Source organism: Prinia subflava, chromosome 1 (genome assembly GCF_021018805.1).
Source record: "Prinia subflava isolate CZ2003 ecotype Zambia chromosome 1, Cam_Psub_1.2, whole genome shotgun sequence".
Taxonomy (NCBI): Eukaryota; Metazoa; Chordata; class Aves; order Passeriformes; family Cisticolidae; genus Prinia; species Prinia subflava.
The window spans coordinates 47,876,482-47,892,751 of NC_086247.1; the positions used below are offsets into that span (position 1 = coordinate 47,876,482).

The 16,270-nt window shown below is 37.8% G+C and overlaps 1 protein-coding gene across 3 annotated transcripts in view; it reads right to left on the reverse strand.

The window, feature by feature from the left end:
• MIB1 (MIB E3 ubiquitin protein ligase 1) overlaps positions 1 to 16,270 on the reverse strand; it is a 77,657-nt gene that overhangs the window by 59,339 nt on the left and 2,048 nt on the right. For all 3 annotated transcript variants that reach the window (XM_063395519.1, XM_063395536.1, XM_063395528.1), the window contains exons 2-4: positions 8,087 to 8,258; positions 5,323 to 5,452; positions 4,219 to 4,323 (exon numbers count right to left, since the gene is read on the reverse strand). In XM_063395519.1, coding sequence (XP_063251589.1) covers positions 4,219 to 4,323; positions 5,323 to 5,452; positions 8,087 to 8,258 — 407 coding nt within the window. The remainder of the gene's footprint in view (positions 1 to 4,218; positions 4,324 to 5,322; positions 5,453 to 8,086; positions 8,259 to 16,270) is intronic.

The following is a 16,270-nucleotide window of genomic DNA, read 5'->3' on the forward strand; positions in this document are numbered from 1 at the left end:
AGGGAGAGTCTACAGATTTGATAAGAAAACTAGCTGTGCTACTGAGAAAAAGCGGAATGTTTGATCCAGATGAACTGATATAGCAACTAACATCAGCAGTAAATACCAGGGGAGCAATTAATACTGATCTTACAGATAGCAGTGAATACACACAGTAAAGGTCATTTCCAAGTCTTGAAACTCACAACAGCTTTTGGCAAGAAAATCAGCTCTTCAGAGGCAAATGGAAAAAGTTCAGTGCATGTTGCTTTGTCACCAGATTAAGGTAACAAGAGCCTGGATATATTCATAAGTTTTAGCTAAATGTTTATAAGAAACGCCATATTTCAAATTTCATGAACTCAAATCCTTCTCAGTTTCAGGAAGCTGGGAAAAGTGAAGCAATAAATGGAGAATGTGGAAGATGGTAGAGAAAGTGACTGAAATGCCAAAGAAGTGTGAGGCACAGAAACAATAATAACAGTTTCTTACTGAGGAAACCAGACCTCAGGCAAATCCTGAGTGAATGGTTTGTAACCTTATTAATTACTATAGGCATTTATAAAAGCTTTGCATGGGTATTTTTTTTTTTGAAGGAAGATACAGTCTTCCTTGTCAGTTAATACTATAAAGAGAATTGGAAAATGATCAGTAAATACATTTCTGCTTAGTGGAAATATTTTTCTTTGCAACACAGAAAGATGAAAAACTAGACTTGGCTGAGACTACAGGAGAAATTTGACTCCATGAAAAAGAAGCAAACAAAGTCTGCTGACAAATACAAATAAATGCACAAAGTAAACATAAATATCTCCTTCCTCTCTGGATTCAAAAACAACTGACCACCTAATTTGCTTCCCGACATCTAACTTATACCACAGGTAATGTATTAAAAAACATCTTCTGCTTGCATAAAGGCGGCCAAAAATTCTTGATTTTGTTTTCTAGTACAATTATGGTCAGCACCTGGAAGAAACAGAAGAACACTAAACTAAGAAAATATTCTTGTTGTTCCTTCCTAAATATCTTATTTTTATTGTTGTGGTGACAAGACAAATGACCAGAGAACTGAAGATTTGACTGACATTACAGATCTGACAGTTTTAACTACAGTGGAAGGCGTACTTTTGTATATTTTGTAACAATTGCATACAATGCCTAGTATACCAAGACATTTACCTTGCTTTTATTTAAAAAAAGAAAGAGGTATCAAGCAATTCTTAAAGTTCTCTAGAGCAATTCAAATAATGTTAAATTAAATAAAATTTGATGAACAGACATTAATTATCAATCACTTAGAGAGAGGCAATCTCAACTTCCCTTACGCATTCAGTATTTGGACTTCGTGGAAAAAAGTACACCAACACAGATGGCTTACAGATCACTGTGACAATGATGGATGTTAACTACAGATACCTCTTTCAGAGGCTACACAAAGGAAAGCACAATCCTCCATAAGGAGAAACGAGGAGAGGCTAATGGCAGCAAAAATGAGCAAAGAAATTCTGAAAGAAACAGATTCCTAAATAATGACATTGATTTAGGACACTCCTGTGGATGGAACTGTTTTCCACTGAAAACCAAGGGAAGTCACCAGCTTTACATCCTCAGCTCATGTGATTCCAAGAAATAAAACCCAGACACAAGCCCCAAAACCAAAATCACAATCTTCCCATTAACTTTTTAATTCCATATGACCTCTCTTTATTGCAAAAGGGTATCTTCACACATTTCTAAAGTGGGTTATGTGGTTAATAGCTCCGTTTGGCTCAGGACTCTGAATACATAGAGATAAAAAATGTGAGCAGTGTAGCCAGCCATATAAGACAACAGTAGTTCATGCTTACTAAGGACATAGCAAACATTTTATCTGACCTAAAAGCATCATAAACACGGATTTCAATTCAGGAATTCATGGCCTGCAGCAACAGAAACGCCCAGATTTAAATGTCAGATTCACAAAAAAAAAAAAAAAAAAAAAAAAAAAAAAAAAAAAAAAAAAAAAAAGGGGGGGGGGGACACAAAAAAGGCAAGATGCACTTCTTAGCTGCTTCATATGTAAACACAGCAAACACAAATAAAACCTCCAAGTATCTGATCAGAAATAAATGCATGTTTTCAGCCAGCACCTGCTGCCCCACCAGCCAAACCTCATCTCTCCAAAGCTGGCAGGCCAGATAGATTAATTTTGAGGACCAGATGCAGCCTATCAGCTATCAAACAAGAACACTGACTTGCAATAATGAGCTGTGTTTCTTTAATCAGCTCCATTAGCATGAGTCAAGTGTTATCCATTTGCAAGTCAGGGTCTCTTCCCAGCTGTATTTACATGGGTACACACTCTTGAGCATTGTTGATTCCACATTTTCTGGACCTTTTAAACACATTTTCCAAGTACCAAAACAAGTTGACTCTAACTTTATGTGAACTTTCTGACAGTCTCAGCTTTACACAACAGCACACAAATAGTAGTAAACAATAATAATGACTTGTACCCTTAACAAATTATTAATCAGTTATACAATTAAGCTTTGCATTCAAATGACTCTCATAGATATCCAAGAATCCATTCTGTCTGAAAATTCATTTCATTTGATGAAAACACCAAAGATAAAGTTACTGTAGGAATGGATTACAATCAGGTAAGCACTACTTATACAGCCTCAAATTATTCTTTCTGTACATTCACGTGTAGATAATTTTTTCTCTACTACCCTAAATACATCTATATACATAGTCTCACACACAGTTTAACATGCTTTTTTTCAATCGACCAAATATTTCTATTTCTACAAAATTTGTCTGAAAGGTCACCATCACCCCTTCAAATTTACAGTTGCAGTACTTAATGGAGTTTTCTAGAAACATTTAACACTTTCAGAAGTGGCAAAAGTTTGGAAATTTTAGTTGATTTTAAAATAATTTTTTTTATTATGGGAATAACTATTGCGAAGCAGAATTTAACTTAGCTCCAACATAATTTTTTCCTGAGGCCAGAAGGAATCTTCAATGATTCCACAGCACTTTTACTATATAGTTCAAATATTTTAACATAGCAACTGAAGTCATAACAACCACAACAACAAAAAAATCAGTTGATCTGTATCTCATTCTATCTAGATTTTGTAACTGTTACTTTTCCACATATCACAAGAGGGAAGATACCAAACATTGATTTAATGTTCTACTACAAAATACAACATACATTTATTTTTGCCTGTATATATGGAATTTTCTTTAGAACTAGGGGACACCATAATTTAAGTACATAATTTAATACTGACTCATTTTACCCCTAGGATCTTAATGCATCAGAAAAGCTGAGCTGCACTGAATTAGTTTACTATTTTTAAATGTAACACTAAAATATGTACTTACTACAGAAACGGTATCTATTTTCATTTTAGGTATAAAAATAAACTTTAAGTGAGACTATAAGGTCAAATAGTTTACATTCAACAAAGTAACTAGTCATTGTTAAACATTTTATTACTGTTACACATCTGACAAGATGACACATCAATGTTAAATTAACATGGTTTTCCTCTGCACAATCAAACAAAAATCATGCAGAGAAAATGCTAATTAAGATGTTTTAAGCAGCTGATAATCCAAGTAACCTTTCCTTGACCCACATTAGGATAAGAAAACCCAGCAACAGAAGGCACTTAGGTCTGACCCATTTTCTCTCTAAAGCTGAAGAAGTTGCTGGAGAAGCTTCAAAAGGAAACAGAAAAATTTAGCGCTAACGCAAATTAAGGTTGTAATTTAATTCAACACCTTCCCATTTGCAAAAAGAAAATTGCTCTCAATAGCATTGAGTGTTGATAGTAATTTAAAAACTGCAAATCTTGCAGTAATCCCACCAAAATTTCAAGTCAACTGAAGAGTTCAACAGCTGAAGAACAGGGGTTTTTAAAAAGTTTGTACCTTTGCTGTTCTTTTCTGAATTTTAATTTAAACACAACAGTAGCACAGAAAGACAAATGCCTGTGATGCAAATATTTACTATGGCGGAAAGCAGCTCTTAACTTGTAGTCATTCACATTTAATAAATTCCTAGATCAGACTTTCTTACTAATACATATGCATGACCTTACAGCTGGATTCACAATGACCTGATTACCAGCATGCAAACTGACAAAGCATATCACAAAAGCAGGATCATAAAGCAGAAGTAATTCTTAGTGCCCTTCCCCCACATCATGCATTTTACTCTTTGTGTTCTCTTATACTTACCATGCCCTCAAAGCCAACTCTGTAAAGGTTTTTAGCACCATTGTCCCAAAGAACATATGCTGCGCTATGTGGACTCGACGCACTCCAATCTTGGATTTCAGTTACCTGTTCAGATGTGGAAATCAGAGAATGGTTTCTAGAGCAAAGACTCAGAAGCACAATTTAAACTTAAAAATGTACTCATTTCTTCAAAATAATTAATGATACTGCAGTTTTACTAATCCTGATAAAATTTGTTCTGAAGCTGTCTTCTGCTAGATGCAAGTGTTCCCTAGGTGTGTTAAGACAGCAGTCTGAATATATGCTTTGTAGGTCTATTTTTCTTCTGTATATTTGGAGGTTATCTAACTATACAAGCAGAGAACAAAATCTGAATTGCTTTGATACATTCTTACCAGAAGCAGAATTTAACTATGAAAAACAGGATGAAAACTATTCCAATTGCTTCAATATGTCTGGTTTAACTTGCATTAGCCTGGTGGCTGTCCACTAGGTTAAGAGACAAAGTTTTATTTCCACAGCCAGTATGTTTAACAACTGTACAAAAGGGGAGTGAAAATGTCTTTCACTCCTATGTTGTCCTAAGCCAGTAACGTAATATCCGCATACAAAACTTGAAAAGCTTTTTAATTTTAAACTGGAGAAGTCCCTATAATCATTAGGTGGAAAACCCTAGGGTGCCAGTACTGAAAACGAAGAGCAAGAGATACACAAATGTGCTGGCCCGCGAGCAGTAGAATTGCAGACTGCAGTGATGACAAAGGGCTACTCTTGACAGTTCTGTTTTTATACCAGCTCTCTATAATGCTGAAATATGCTCAAGATCTTAATGTTGATGCAAGTCAATCTTAAGCAGACAACCATGACAAAAAATTAATGATTACAAAAATGTTGTGCTGATATTGTAAATGTAAAACAACTGGCTATGGTATACACACCCTCCCCTTTCTAAATGTTTTAGTATTACAAGATTAAAAAATGCCCAGCCAATTAAAATAGGAGCTTTTATGATTGCATATTTGCTCTATAATTAAAAAGGCCACTGAGGCCATTACATGAGCAAAAAAAGGTGCAACTTCTTATTTAAACCAGTTTTATTTTTACCTTTCCTCTACGCCCATTGCCACCATCTTGATCTTCCCACTGCCAGTCAACTCCTCGCACCACCCTGGCACCTGCAAAGATTCCTCTTGCTGTAATTTTCTTTGATTTACGTCGAGACTCCAACAACACCCTGAAGTTATTAAAAGAAGAACCCACAAATGTCAAGACAATAAAAAAAGTCCAAAACAAATCTTTGGGGATGGGAAGGAGAGCATCTCAAAACACAAATAACCCACAACTGTAGATTTCAATGCATGAATCACACAAGCATTACACAGGACAAAACCTCACAATCTTCCAAAATCTGATTTACTAAATGTTTATTTTTTTTTTTTAATTCTAACAATTTTTCTCCAAACTTCCTACCACCAGCAGTCATCCTAGAAATGCTTGCATATAGATCTGTACTTACATTATTAATATCATTAAAGTACATGCAGAGCCATATAAACACATTTCTGTTTCTCTTAGATGTACTCTAAGGCAATACTTCTGTCCCACAACTGCCTTGTCACTTTTATTCAGAATTATGCCATTAAGAGTGTCTCTCTTCCCTCCTCCCTCAGTTATTCTACACATTTTTAATAGCATCTCTTGGCAAATTTAAGTCAATATAGTAGCATCTGTTTTTTCAGTCATATGATCTGGCTTTTTTAAAGCAAACCTCTTCTTTTCCTTCTGACTTCAACAGGGCTGAAGTAGATAAGCCTAAACAGAACAGTTCACGATTATTTAACTAGAAATAATCATCACAAAAGCCACCAATTTTTGTGCAATAAGGCTTCTTACTTCATGCCAGGAACATGTTGCCAGACAAAAGAACTTTTCAGCTGACATTCAGAATGTTTCCTGACCACTTCAGGAAACTTCTCAGCCTCCTGATAACTTTTAACATCCAGCAGATGGCACACAAGGAAAAAGTTCAACTGTTACAATCAATGCAAAGAGCACATGAAAATACTGGCCTTTTTTCTAAGAAAAATAAAAGTTATCAAAACCACAAAGTAATCTTGTTTAGAGAAGCTTCTTAAAAAGTTCTCAACACCTACAAAACTGAGACACAAACCTACATACATTACTTCATTATGCCACTCATATGATATCCCAAACTCAAATATAAAATAATAAGAGCTTATGCTTCCCTTCATCAAAACGTTCTTACATGTCTCTTGCCATTTTTCCTGTGGGACATCCCTCAAATTCAGCAGCACTGTTTTGCTCTTTTCTCCTCCCTAAAACAGTTAACTTCCATCATTTTTTCTCAGCTAAGCTGATCCAATAGAATCGGCTCCTTGGCAGAAGAAGCTGCCTTCTAGATAAGAGCTCAGTGAGAGTAAACAAAGAAAGGAAGAAACTGAAAAGATGCAAAAAATTTCCAGCAATATTATACACAGTGTACAATCTATCTTCAAAACGAAAACTTACACTGTATTCACCATAACCGACCTCTTAAAACTACAAAGGAAATCTCAGATTAAGAAAGAAAAAAGTCTGGCAAACATTCTCAAAAGCAACAAGACCTCCAAAAAAGAAATAAATAGAAAACATATGTATTTTGTCACCTATTTTCTTTTAATTACATTAAGCCAGTATTTCTAAGTCCAGCTTCTAAGTCTTGTTCTGCATTCAACATTACAATTGAACAGAAGTTTATGACACCCATTTGGTGTCTAAAGCTACTGGTGTGAGCCTCCAAAAGAAAAAAAAAAGCTCTTATGTTTTGATTAAGCCACTAACTTGGGCATCTGAGCTAAAGTTAAAACTTTTAAGCAAACACTTGAGAATGTAAACACAGACCCTATAAGACATAATTTGAGACCTCAGGCTGTGTGCTCCAGCCACTTCCCTTAACTGTAAAAGAACGGATTAAAGCACACCACTAATTTACAACAGACTTGTAAATCTAACTTCTCCAAGAAGATATAAATGTTGTCTTACACGTGTCACATTCAAATGAGTATCATATCTAAAAAAAAAAAGATTTTGATGATTTAATGAAGAACATTCAGGAAACACCACAGAGGTGACATCACCTTTGTGTGTAGCCTTTACGTTGTGTTTTTCCATAGCTCTCCAAGTATTTAGCAGCAGGCAAATATTTTTCTCACTTAACTGGTAGATAAATCATGACTGAGAGGGGCTTTGGACTGAGATAAGTTATTTAAAGTCAAGAACACATTAAATGCAATTTTGTTCAGAGCTCTCCACTGAGATGATAATAGATGCTTAAGAACATGAAAACCAAAGCAAGGGTAGAACAACCCTTCATACAATCTTTTCTCTGCTTCCTGTAGTGAGCAGTTTAAGCACTTCAAGTCCAAGTTTTAATTCCCAGATCATTCTGTTTTCCACAATCTTTAAGGAGGGTATTTTCCCTCAGTCTGTCCACGCCATTATTGAACTTAATTAAACCTTTACATTCAGAATTCAGTGAAAATCTTTTTGTGATTACACATGGAATAAAGATGAAATTGCCTTTGTTTTAAAGCTGCTATATGAGAACACAGAAACTAAGAAGGCCTCAAGGAGATTAAGCAAAACTGAATAATCATATCCTAACTTTTTCCTGTACTCCATTCTTCCTAAAATTTCCATGTTTTCCAAGATCCAAAGACTTATCCTAGCTATCCTCCTCCCAGCAACAGAATCTAACCTCAAGCCACTCTCTTATCTAATCCAAATTTAGTAACCAAATGTTCAGTTTAAAAGTTAACCACAAATACCTGTTTCTACTTGATTTCACGAGGAGAAAGTTGGGTTTTACCTTTCACTTCCTGGTGTGGTAATTCTGTAAAAACGATGCCTCAAGTGATGCTTGTCCCCATGATAGCAAACTGTGCACAAGTCGTAATTTGTGCATTCAGCACATTTCCATCGGATGCCAATGATGGGCTGCTGTCGACAAGTATCACACATAGTCCCGTCATGCTTGATACCTGTGCAAGGTAAACAGAAAAAAAACCTTAAAAACTTGGCTGCATCACTACACAGACTTCTGCTGCACACCATTATAATTTGAAACCATAAACTAGAAAGTTAACAATAAAAAAAGGCTGCTGCTTATACCCTGTCAGCCTATATCACTGAGGGGAAAAGATAGTGGACTTGGCCTCGTATCTCCTGTTGTCAGTCTGTTCCTGAAATATTCTATCTTCTCTCAGCTTAAAAAGCTGAGAAGGCTATGTCTGCTTCCTTGAATCTATACAAAGGAAAGAAAGAAAATGAGAAATCTTTTAACTACAAGCTAAAGGGTCAGAAATGCATTTATCAAAATACACAGGGCAATCTAGAATTTTATCTCTGGAGTAGAGCTATCAACACACGTTATATCACAAAGGCTACTGTGCTCAGCTGTGTGTGGCAGCTTGAAAATTACTGGTTTAACTTACACACTTTGTACACTGGAAAATGTAAGTGCTTGTCTCTATTGTTTTTTATACAGGAAAAAAATTAAGCTCTCTCGGATAAATGCCATTAGCTTCATGAAAATCTGTTAGCATTTTTGAAGCACTTTGCTGTTATTCTGGTTTTGTTTTTAAAAAGAATGTGCCAGAGACAGACCAGATGCAACCCACCAGCGTGGACTCTGCCAAGCCTTTCACAAAACTGATCTCAAGACTTTAGTCTTACAGCTCTGCCAAGATACAGCAGTGAAAATTATCAGTCACAGAGTTTCCATCCTCCCATTCTGAATACAGTGAACAGTCACAAGATTATTTTTAAAAAATAATCAAATTCTGCTGCTGTTTGGAAAAAATTGAGCAATAGAAGAGAGATGCACTAGCATTCAGTCTGTAGCGCTAGACAGAAATGAGCACTGAGAAGCCAGAGTAAAACAAAATTTTCCCAGTCACTTCCCCTTTAAAAAAAACCCAGATCAATTTGAAATTAGGTGAGGAAAAAGAATGGATTTTGCCCCCTCCAGCAGGGATGCTTTCAGAAATGACTGCCATTCATTATAAAGCTATTAGACACTTACACCCAACAGCTAAGCCATCTGTAGCAAAGAAAAATCAACAGTTGGAAAGGCAAAACTGAAGGAAATGCCTTCTTGTTTGATCATTTCACAGAAACACGTAATAGCTGAGGTTGGAAGTAATGTTTGGAAATTGTTTCTTCCAACAACCACTGCTCAAAGCAGGGTAAACTAGAGCTGGCTGCCCAGGACCATATCCAGTCAAGGTTTTGAGCACCACCAAGAACAGACTCAACAACAGAGCACATTCCACTGTTCAACCATCCCTGGAACAAAATGTTTCTTCTGTTTCAGTGGAAATTCCTGTACTTCAATTTATGCCCATTGCCTCTTGACACCACTGGGAAGAGCCTGGCTCCATCCTCTTTATACCATTCACCAGGTATTTATATGCACTCTTCAGTTCTCCCTGAGCCTTCTCTTCTCCAGACTAAGCATCACCAGGTCCCCCATTCTCCTCCTGCACCAGAAGCCCTTAAGATTCTTTGCAACACATTTGCAGCCCTTCACTTGACTCTCAGTACAACCATGTCCCTCTTGCTCTAGGGATTGTGTATTGAAGCATTCTACTATTGTTTTGGTTTCAAAGCCAAAGTCTTCAAGAGTGGATGCATTAAAAGCACTGAGATAACTTGTTAGTATTTTTGTCACCTTGTTTAAAAGGTATAACCGGTTATGGTGCTTGGGAGAGGTAGTACTTGTTTTGGTTTTATTTCTGATTGCTAAATTGGTATTTCACATAGAAACAAAAGTTATATATCTTTTGATTAAATTATTTTTTAATGTCTGTTGAATTTTTGGGAAGGTATTTGGCCAAGAAATACATTTATTCTGGATGTGAAAGGACCAAGGAATTGAGTGCTGCAGGATTCTTCCACTTGACCAAACACTACGAAACAGGGCAAAAGAGAGGTATAATCAGGAATCATGTGATACAGAATAGGTCGTCTCATTGTAAACTTCAATAAAAACTAAACACTTCTTGACAGTTAGGCAAAAGCAGCCATGCAAAACTCAGCAAAATTTCTTTAGGAAAGAGCAAGAAAAAATTGTACAAAGATATTTGACTCAAGTCATTTTGCTGACCACAGTGTCTGGGACTTTAAAAAAGAACAGTACATGTCTGTACTTGAAGTGTCTGATCTAAAGGGACATATCTGTATCTCACAGGTCCCTAAACACCATCCTGATAGATACAACCTTCCTTTCTTCATCCATTTCCCAACACATGATTCCAGCAGCAATGCCCACTTCAGTGTATGCGTCACCTGACCACGCTGCTCCATTCTTTCAAGTATGCGAGCAAAAGGTTTTTGCAGAGCTGAGATGCAAACTGCATCAAGAAACATACCAAGCTGGAAAACAGCCAGGAGGAAAAACGTTCAGCTGAACTGGTTTCCCAGTCCCATTCTTTGAGGTGCTGCACAACACTACTGCCACGAGAAACAGAATTGCAGGGCGGGTGCAGGCAAGTAATCCTGTTACAGAATGTCTAACCACTGCACCGGAGATCTGGAGGTAGAAGCAGATCTGTGTGCCTCTGGTCACAGTGGACTAAGAGACCTTGAACTTCAAATGCTAAAAAAAAAGGGTAGAACAAGGTGCTACTACTGATCTCATAATGTGATACTAAACTCATATTGGTGGTCATAATACAAAACTACTTAGATCTATAATACGTGTTAAAGAAGATTGAAAGAATTTAAGTTCAACTAGATATTACAGGTACACAAGGGTAGCAGGCTGACCTTGCCTGGCTATCAGGTGTCCACCCAAACAGTCTCTCACTCTCCCTCCTCAACAGGACAAAGAGTGAAACCAAAATGAAACAGCTTAAGTCAAGCTAAAAGTGAAATTATTTACCAATTTACCTCTCACCATCACAGGAAAAAGAGATTTTACTTGGAGAAAATTTATAGCTAATAAAATAAAAAAGAGGATGGTAGGGAAAACAAAAACTAAAACACCTTCTCCCTACACTTCACCTTCTTTACAGAGACAACTGCATTCCTTCATTCCAAACTCCCTGCTTCTTCCCAGGGTAGATTAAAATCACATAGTATTTTTGGTTGGAAAAGGCCCTTAAGACCAATGAGTCCAACCATTAAGCTAACACCATGAAGATCACCACTAAACCACGTCCCTAAGCATCATGTCTACACATCTTCTAAATACTTGCAGGGATGGTTATTCAACCATTCCTCTGGGCAGGCTATTCCAGTTCTTGACAACCCTTTTGGCACAGGTGGGGAATGGCGAGTCAATCCATAACAGCTCCTCACATTTTTCCTCTGCCCCATCACAGGTCCCCTCCCCTGAAGCTTTATTCCTTCAGGCAAACACTCTCCCCCGTGGGCTGCAGTGAGGATCCCTGCTCCACTGTGGCCCTCCATGGGTGGCACGGGGACAATCTGCATCGCCGAGGTCTCCATCTGCTGGTTAACCATCTACACACCAGAACTCAGCACTGGGGACCTGCCGGTGGCACCACAGGTACTCAGGGAGGGAAGGAGACATTACGGCCTGTGTTTCAGACCAGCTTGGTTCCACCCCAGTGGACTGAAGGCACATCAGCAAAGTGATCATGTATTTCAATTTACTTTTACCAAAAAACAAAGCAGCTTGTGCACTACCAAACTATCCCTGACGTAAATCAAAGCACAGTACCTTAGAACAATCAGGAGAGTGCATCAAGTGTAGGCTATAGAGCCAAACTAAAATCCTGACCCAAAAGCAAAATCTGTCACATAACCTCTTCCCCTCTTCAAAAGGAAGGCTGTTTAAGAAAGCTCGAGGAACACAAATGTTACAAAGTTTATATTAGGAAAGAATGCCTTCATTAAGCTACTGGAATAAATTAAAGTGCCATAAAAACTTCAAAATTCAAACAGCAGCCCTACAGCTGACCAGATGTGCACCAAAAGAGCACTTTAGCTCTCTAAACTGAGATAACGAAAAAATTACACTTCTAAATATTCTTCGAAATTTCCTAGAACCAGGCTGTCTTGAAATGAAATTGGTTTTGAGAAGCGTACTTTCACCATGCCTAATTACTTTTAAATAGATGCCATTTCCTCATGTGCCTTCACCTTGGGCACACCACAAAATCCAATATTCCTGATGTCCTCTTCCCAATAATGTTTTTTACTATCTGAATTTCATATTAGTTTTCTACCTCAATACCACGGTTATCTTCACTTTTCTCATCTCTTCCCAAATCCTTCCTTGATTACCTAGCCCACCATTCCTCTGTCATCACTCATTTATACATCAATTTTACAGCCTTTCACAAGTTTTTGAAATCCATGCTCAGTCTCACAGCTGTGAAAGGAAATAAAAGCAGTGCTGCTCAACTTGCTATCTGAATTGGTTTCAAATAGTTCTTTGTACTGAAGATAATTAGATGGCAATATACAGCTGTCCAATAAAAGGATTTTGCCAGTAAAATCAGATGTACAAGGGATATCCACATCACTCACTGTTAAACACAGAAGATACCAATAGTGATTTCACTTCTCAGAACAAACAAAATCTGGTTTCCAATGGAGTCATTACTCTCTACAGAACTGTAATGAACCAAAATCCCTTCATACCATGACAATACTATCATTAAGTAAGGGATACCATAAACAACTTAAAAATTGATTTGTATACACCCCAATTTAAAAAGCAGTAACAATGTTTTGTTCTTCCTACTCCTTCAAGAAAGACCATTTTTACATTTACTACAGCCAGACTCCAGGTAAATTGAAAACAAAGAATTCTTAGAGATAACCAGTCACATTCTGAAACACTGAATGAAAACTCCAATGAGTGTTCCCACAAACCTAACTCATCTACTGAATGCACCGTTTGGAAGCAGCCAGTTGACCAATTAGTTATAGACACAAAATGCCAGACTTGCTAAAGCATGTGTCCTATCTGCTACGGGAATCACAAGATACACAGGAAGGGAGAGGATTATCGGGTAGGAGACATGGGGGAAGGGCAGGAAGAACAAAGAACACGTTTATTTAAAAAAACAAAAAGGCCTCCCAACTACCACTACTCAGGAAGCTACTAGCTTTTTTAATTTGTGAGGGCTCCTGTAACTATTTACAAGTAGCCACTAAGAAAATCTTGACTACAACAAGTTGTCATAAATTACACTTGATGTTCTAAAAGCAAGAACAAATAAATAAATAAATACACAGGATAAATCGTAGGTGCTCTGTCTTTTAAAATGTTTTAACATGTTTGACTTAATGATCAATTATGCCACTTTTCAGGTACAAAAACCTATTAATACAAGTACAGAAGGCCACTCATCTTCCACAGGTAACACCTATATTTTCAATATTACCAAAATACAATACATAATGCTTTCCACACTGCACTGATGCCAACTCCAGCTAGGGGATTAATTCTGCATCAAGATTTCCATTTCCTGCCCCCAGCTCCTCTGCCACCTCCCCTTATTCAAACAAAATTTGGTAAATACTTTCAGCAGGAAAATAATATTGTGTTGGGGGTTAGATTTGGTTTTTTTTTCTTCTCACAGAACTTCTTCCCATAAGTTTCCAAGAAGCCTTAATGACTACTTAGTCAGAACAAAAAGGGGTACTTGAGGGATATGGCAGCACGAGGCTACACCTATTGTTTCTGAGTCCTTGGGAGTGTCCCTCAGAGGGGAGAGATGATGAGCTTTGGGAAAGGCAAAAAGACAGATCTGGGGAAGGGGGAGGCACTCTTGCTCTCAGCGCCGAGGAGGACGGTCAGGCTGCCCTCTGCCTCTGCCTCGTCCTGGGAAATCTATCGTCATCTGCTGTGTACCCGGGAATCCTGAACTCGCTTTCTCCAGCCTCTCCCACCACCGCCGCTGCTTCTTCGGACCTTTGAGGTTCCCCTGCTGCTCTGTAGCCCTGCACTGCCCAGCCCTGCCGGGACACCCCTGCTGCTCCAGCTGCCAGCGCAGAGCTCCTCATCTCATCCACCAGCCCGGGACTTTTCCTTCCTTCCAGTTCGGCCTCTCGGAGTCCTGCAGGGGCGCCGAGATCAAACTGCTCTGGGCTTTTGTAAAAGAAAGCCCTCAAGGTTCTTGATTCTGTTTATTATTGATGCTGTAGTTGTTGTTTGTTTGTCGTTTTGTCCTATATACTAGTAAAGAACTGTTATTCCTACCCCCATACCTCTGCCTGAAAGCTCCTTTAATTTTCCTTTTAATTGGAATAATTTGGAGGGAGGGGATTTGAATTCTCCATCTCTAGGGAGGTCCTGCCCCTTCCTAGCAGATATCTGTCTTTCAAACCAAGACATATTGTTACTTTGAACCAACTGTATAAAAAAGGAAATTAATGACAAATTAATTCTGGTCTAAGCTCTACAGAAAGCAAATCTTCAGAAAGAGAATAAACAGAAAAAGTTTCTGTAATGCTCACAACTATTATGTGAACATAGCCAGATGTGCTCTCTACAAACATGCTACTTGTCTGGCCTTTAACCTCAGGTAAAAGGCTGCCTTCCTTTCTAAAGAAAAAGCTTGGATTTATAACTTTCTTGCTTCTCTTCAGCAACTCAGAAACTACTCCTTTCTGTTTCTTTTTCACAACACTACCAAAAAAGGGGTACACTTGAGACTCGTAGATCCTGGCAAAAGGCTACTTCACAGAAAAAACAGGACTTATTTGCAAGTAATTGAACAACCACACTGCACTACTGATGCATCCTCTCTGAGCACTTTCTCCACTGAGGAGCCAGCTACGCAGGACCTACCTGCAGTTTTACTTCTGTGTGAAAGTTTGATTCTTTTCAAACCCTTGGTTTACCAATTCCCTTCAAATGCTCTCAAGTCTCACTTAAAGCAATGTAGGACGATGTAAATACGACCACACCAAAGGGCAGCTAATACAGCAAGCCTGGTAGACATAACCAAAACAACCCCGAACTTCGTATCACAAGTTCCTCATGACCCAGATGACTACATCTGGAGCAAAGAGCTTCTAAGACATTCTTCACATAAATCAGTTTCTGTTTTAAGAAGACCATCCTAGTATCATAGCTCTAAGGCTATTAAAGTTTTCCAAGATGTTCACATAGTGTCACAATACTGGTAATAGCCTACACTGAAAGACAAGATCAGTATATTTTTTAAGTCTATAAAGCATAGTTCTGGCATAAACATATATATGCACATACATGAACCAAACTCAACTTACCTTTCTTTTTTTAATAGAATGACCTTCAAATATTATTTTAATTTCCTGATGCACCACTACTGTTCCTGGCTGCTCAGGCCTCAAACTCAAAGCAGCAACTCTGGCTGCAAGCACCACTTCTAAGAACTTATAACCAAGACTGGTTTTGAACACATAATAGAAAGAACTCCCAGCAATAACCGGTTTTTATTTTTACTACTGTAGTTTTGTATTTATTCTCACTATAAACTTACAATCACATTGTGGCTGTAAAGTCATGAACCAGAGAATTTTTTTTCATTTTAAACTATAAGAGCCATGACACAGACTCCACTAAGTGTCATCAAACAAAAAGCCACCCTATGCTTTATAACATTTCCTTGCTCAACATCATCATTAATACTAGCACAAGAAATTCCTGCTACCTAACCTCACTAACATTAATGTCCCTAGAGAAGTATCAAACTATCATCCAAAGTCAGAGGCCCTTACTCTAAACAATGGACAAGTCACCATCATGGAGAAAAAATAAATCATTACCAAAAGGTAAAGAAGGGAAGGGATTTAGACGAAACTACAAAGTGAATCAGCATAAACCCAGGATTTCAGTCCAAACTGACAGCACCTTAACTCTATTAACTTTGCCCTTTTGTTACAACTACTTTACAGATTTTTACTCTTCCTGTCTCCAAGGAATAAAGACCTCAAAAGTAACTCCCTGTAGCAAAAAGCAACCCTGGGTACTTCCACACAACACTTCCATGAGGATGAGGATAAAGTTCGCCAGAAACCTCAGGAA